This window comes from Porites lutea, chromosome 6 (assembly GCF_958299795.1).
Source record: "Porites lutea chromosome 6, jaPorLute2.1, whole genome shotgun sequence".
Taxonomy (NCBI): Eukaryota; Metazoa; Cnidaria; class Anthozoa; order Scleractinia; family Poritidae; genus Porites; species Porites lutea.
Genome location: NC_133206.1, coordinates 18,609,413 through 18,614,307, shown reverse-complemented (window position 1 = coordinate 18,614,307; position 4,895 = coordinate 18,609,413). Strand labels below are relative to the sequence as shown.

At 40.3% G+C, this 4,895-nt stretch overlaps 1 protein-coding gene across 1 annotated transcript; it reads right to left on the bottom strand.

Moving 5' to 3' along the window:
- Positions 1-1,780: 1,780 nt before the first annotated feature.
- On the bottom strand, positions 1,781-4,895 carry LOC140941411 (telomere length regulation protein TEL2 homolog). The gene has a single exon (XM_073390411.1). It carries the CDS (start codon positions 4,867-4,869, stop codon positions 2,278-2,280), a length of 2,592 nt encoding a protein of 863 aa, XP_073246512.1. The 5' UTR covers positions 4,870-4,895; the 3' UTR covers positions 1,781-2,277.

Sequence of the window (4,895 nt, the reverse complement as noted above, 5' to 3'; positions counted from 1 at the left end):
TTGGGCTACGCGCATGCGCTTCAGCCTCGACTTGGAAAGGTGTGGCAGACAGCCGGGGAGGTGTTTTGATCTTGTTGGCATTTTTTTGGACAAAGTTTAAATTTAAAACCTTCACGAATGTTACGAATGTCCTATTTTTTCCAGAGAATTTCATTTACAAATTCCAATCTCAATTTGACAGTATTTTCGGCCTAATTCAACAGCAGTCTTTCACAGTACAGGGGGGAATCCAGAAAATTCAGAAAGAGGTGGCCGGGACACATAACAGCTCTATTCTAGATCTAGATACTGTTTATTTTTCTGCCACGGAATTCTATGAAAATAATACAACATTTCAAAGGAAAAAGGGTGGCTACAGCCCCCTTGGCTCACCCCTAAAATTAACCCATGCAGTAATGGCAAAAGTCCTGTAATTATGATTGGTAGGGAAGCCTGCACTCTTTTCCCTCCCCTCTTTTAACTACACCTCCTGAGCCTACCTGCCCACAGGATGGGTATCTACTATTTGTTATTGTTATATTCCTAGACTTTCACTCAACTAAACAGGAACTGCCATTGGTTGATTCTTGGTCACATGGCCTTGACTAAAATCAAATGTATCCCAATTGTGATACATTCAAGCAATTGTACCATGCTCAGTATGCATTAGTCAGCACGTGATCAAAGCATGGTGGAAAGTGGCTTGCCAGAAGGTGGGAAAACACTGCCAATTTTCACTTTAGGGGATGAACACAACATGTGGTCCACAACACAAACTTGAAGCCTCCAGCTTAAAAAGCATGATTTTTAAAGTTATCCCTGTAGAGAAACAGCAGCTAGTGGAAGAAAAGATGCAGATGATATAAGGAAACTACTTTGTAAATAATTCATTCAGTGGTCTTGAGAATAAAATTTGCATTCTTATAAGAGCTGAATTGTCTGTTTTGATTTGCTTCAGTTATTCTTTTGTCGCTGTTGAAGTGAAAATCTAGAAATGTAACAACACACTTAATGTCAGTTTCCTTGGGAAACCAGTTAGTTTTGTTTTCCCTCGAGAGTTGATGTTCCCCTTGACTTCACCTCAGGAAACATCAGGACTATCGGCAAAAACAAAACTGTTTCCCTTAGTCTCCCTTTGATTAGTGAGAACGGGGTTGAGATGAGCACAAGGACATTGTCTTCGTCCGCTATCTTGTTTATCACTGGGTTTAGGAGAGCTGGTATCCAGAATTGAGTCAAATATGCCATTCTGCGGGTGTGTATGTCCTTATGCTTATGCTTATGCGCTAGTGAAAACCAAGCATGTGCATCCCTGATGCTCAGCTAAATAGTGCCTGTCATGTAGGCAAGTTTAGGTAGGATTCCAAAGAAAATAATCACCTAAGTTGAGTCAGAATGAAAAAACCTTGATCAGACCTTACTAAATTAACTCCATCCTGTGACCCTTTCCCTAACCTTTTGTCATTAAGTGAGTTACAGGGGTTAATCCAATCCTGTCTGATCAAGGTTCTGTTGACTCCTCTTAAGTTGTTCCCAAAATTGAAGGGATGCAAGAAATAAGGCCCCTATTGTAAGTGATTGCTGAGCTAATATACAGAATATAGCTGATTCACAATCATATACAAGAAAAACTGGAAGTAGGATATAGCACTTTAGCAGATGTCACTTGGGCTTCATTCCAGACACCTCTTCAATCAAAAAAAACTTAAGACCAAAATTTGATCCAAAGTAATTTAATTTTTATTAAATTTCTGTAAATTTTATTCCCTTGATCCTCCAAGAAAGGCTAAACAGAGCAAAATAATAAAAAAATTATTTTTCTCTGTATGTATTGCACATGTCAGAATGACACTTTGTTACAGTTCTCTTCAAAACAACGACACAGAACATAAAAAAGAATTTTATAAGCATTCTCCAGTTCGTTCTTATACCTAACTTACCTCCAACAGTAAATGGTAACACAGATGAAAAGTGAATACAGGTCAACAGTTGTCTATCAAGATATGTTTACACTGTGTAAAATCATCCCACCTTCAATCTAACAACAATGGTTCACCGACAGAATCTCTTAGCATAATTCATTCAAAGAATATAGAGAGTATATTGTGGTATAATTTTAGACCACTGGGTATTTGGTTTAAAATATTATTTTCCTTTGTGCTTTGGAATGGTAACGTACGATAATGAGCCAGGAACAAAGGGCAAAAGATTTGAACCAAGAATATAATATTATTGTATCAGAACAAACAGTAATTTATACAATCTTCATCAAAAAAACCCAAATCAACGCCAACAGGATCAGCCATGAACAATCACTTCATTTTTGAAAAGATCTTCTAACAAAACAAGTGTCTGTAAAGCAGACTTTACACTGTCAGCATCACTGTCATTCTGAACAATCATCTTCAACCAGTCATGAAGCTCAAACAGTTCCCCAGGGGCATCATTCACCAAAGATGAAGATGGAACAGAAACTGCAACCATGGCCTGAGCAAAGATCAGTGACTGTCGCACAAATGGCTCTTGATGATATTTTAATGCCCAGGTAAATTCTAACAGTGCTGTCCCCATGTTTCTTGCGATGGGTGTTTCCCGGGCAGAGTACATGATTATTCCAAGGGTATAAATAAGACGTCCAAGGACAAGAGTATCTCCACCCAAAAGATCTAATGCGTTCACCTTACTGTCAAAGTTTTTCATCAGAGGGAAAAAAAAGAAAGCAGCAACACCAGCAAACTTATTAGCAACAGCTAGGGGCTGTGGTTTGGTTGGCCCTTTGACAAACCTCTTTGTCTTACTGTTTATTCTCTCTTGTACAATCTTCTGCCACTCCGGAATACCTTCTGCCGTTTTAGCATAAGCTGCTTGAGGGAGTGGAAACTTTCTTGGCACTGTTCTCATCTTGGTAACTTCTGCAGGAGCTGAGAGTTGTTGTGCGGCATCAGCAAGAACATTTAACATGTCCATGCGTTGTTGGAGATTGTAGTTGGGAGCAAAAAACTCTTCTGTCAAATAACACGCAATTTGCTGAGGACACCTGATGGTAACTGATACCATAGCATTGTGACGAAGCGCACAAAACTTATCTGTCGAGTATTTGTCCTGAAGATGAAGCAGCAATTTTACCAATTCTACACTAACATCTTCAAGATCATCTAAGCCAGCATTAATGAGCTTCTGTAAGGCTTTAAGGGACCCTTCTGTCTTAGGCGGATCATCTGATGCTATAAGGCCATCTATGCAGTCACGTAAATGCTTAGGAGAATAGGAGTTGCTATCCCTTTCCTCTTCATCATCAAGGTCATATGGCAACAACTCATTGTCATCATCACTGACATCACCATCATTCTGAGGGGCACTCTTTTGGGAAGAACTGGCACGTTCTGGATTTGAAATCCCATTTGTTTCTGTTTCTTTGTTTTTCTCTGGATTGCCATTACATTCTTTCCAACTCTTCCCAGTCTTCACCCTTCCCATGTCCATCCCCTCCTGCAAGCCTTTTGCTAACAAATGTAATAGTTTAGTGTCTTCATCCTCCGCATAATCAAACTTGAGTTTCTCCCCACTGGGTTCAAGACTAGATGTGACACATTCTGCAACCACCATTCCAAGACGTCGTACCTTTTCCAAGGGGCTGTCAAGATGACTTTGCACACCGACCAACAACTTTGTAAGTAAAGCATGCTTTTGCAATGCCTTCTCTTCTGCACTCAAATGACTGAATGAAAGAACAACAGCACAAGTGATGTAAAAATGCTGATCATACGTTGCATGTTTAATCGCACTTTTATCAGCCCATACATCAAAGAGTTTCAGGAGTGTTTCCACTAACAAATGCCTACGCTTACAACCTGATAAATATCCAATAATGTTGTGAAGTACATTGATGTTAGAATAGAACCTCATCAACAGAAACTTGGTAGTAAGCAGGTACTTGAGTTTAGAGCTGGTGAGAACTGAGTCACCAAGTAACTTGGCTATCAACATGGGGCTTTTAGCTGACTTGAGAAGTCCTTCTGCAACATGTTCCATGGTGTGGTCCGGGACACCAGTAATTAGTCTTGCACAAATTCTATTCCAAAGTGGACTTGTCTGCAGCCACTTCTCCAATGCAGGTAACAAAATGGCAAATGTAGTCTCTGCTTGTCCTGCCATACAAACTCTCCCAATCACCTCTCCAAGGAACTTGAATGAGCAATCGTGTGACATTGACAGGTTGTCATGCAACTTTTCTAATGCCTTGAGAATCTGCTCAGCAACCATTTGAAAGTACGGCTCTGGGTAAAACAGTGAGCTACACTTCTGCCTCATCTTGTTTGCCACTCTCTGAGGAAGGGAAACCACTATGGTGATAAGCTGTCTCCATAACTTGTTTTCAAATTCAGATTGACTGAATTTTAAAGACGCACTTCCCGAAGACCTAGACACCTGGCATTGCTGTACAAAAATGTCAACCAACCTTCCTTCAGTGCAAAACTTCTCTAAGATGGAAACTACTACTTTAGTGTTTTTATGATTGGTGGTTTTCTTAGAAAGTACTTCCCCTAAAACAAGTAAACTGTCGTGAGAGGGTCCACGGAGGAAAAACACATCAAACAGCTCCCTTTTCTGTTCTTCGCTGAAACCACTGTAAAATCCAATCACTGGCGAAGAAAGAATACATTCAGCGAACCTCACAAAGTGGTTGTTTACAAACTCAGCCTTCAGGAACGCTCGTTTTTCAAGAGGAACTTTCGCGGGTAGCAGAGACCCTCGCAGAAAAAGCTCGACTACGTCGCTCAAAGGTTCGATCAATTCACTTGGGTTTGACACATTTGTGATGATATTTTGCCGTTCACGGACAAACCTGCGGACCTCACAGGGTATCTGCTTATCCGAATGTTGCTCCATTCAATAGAATTAAAGGAACCAGAAAC

What these genes read in the sequence shown, in the direction of transcription:
- LOC140941411 (XM_073390411.1), bottom strand. Translation starts at nt 4,869, where the DNA reads ATGGAGCAACATTCGGATAAGCAGATACCCTGTGAGGTCCGCAGGTTT.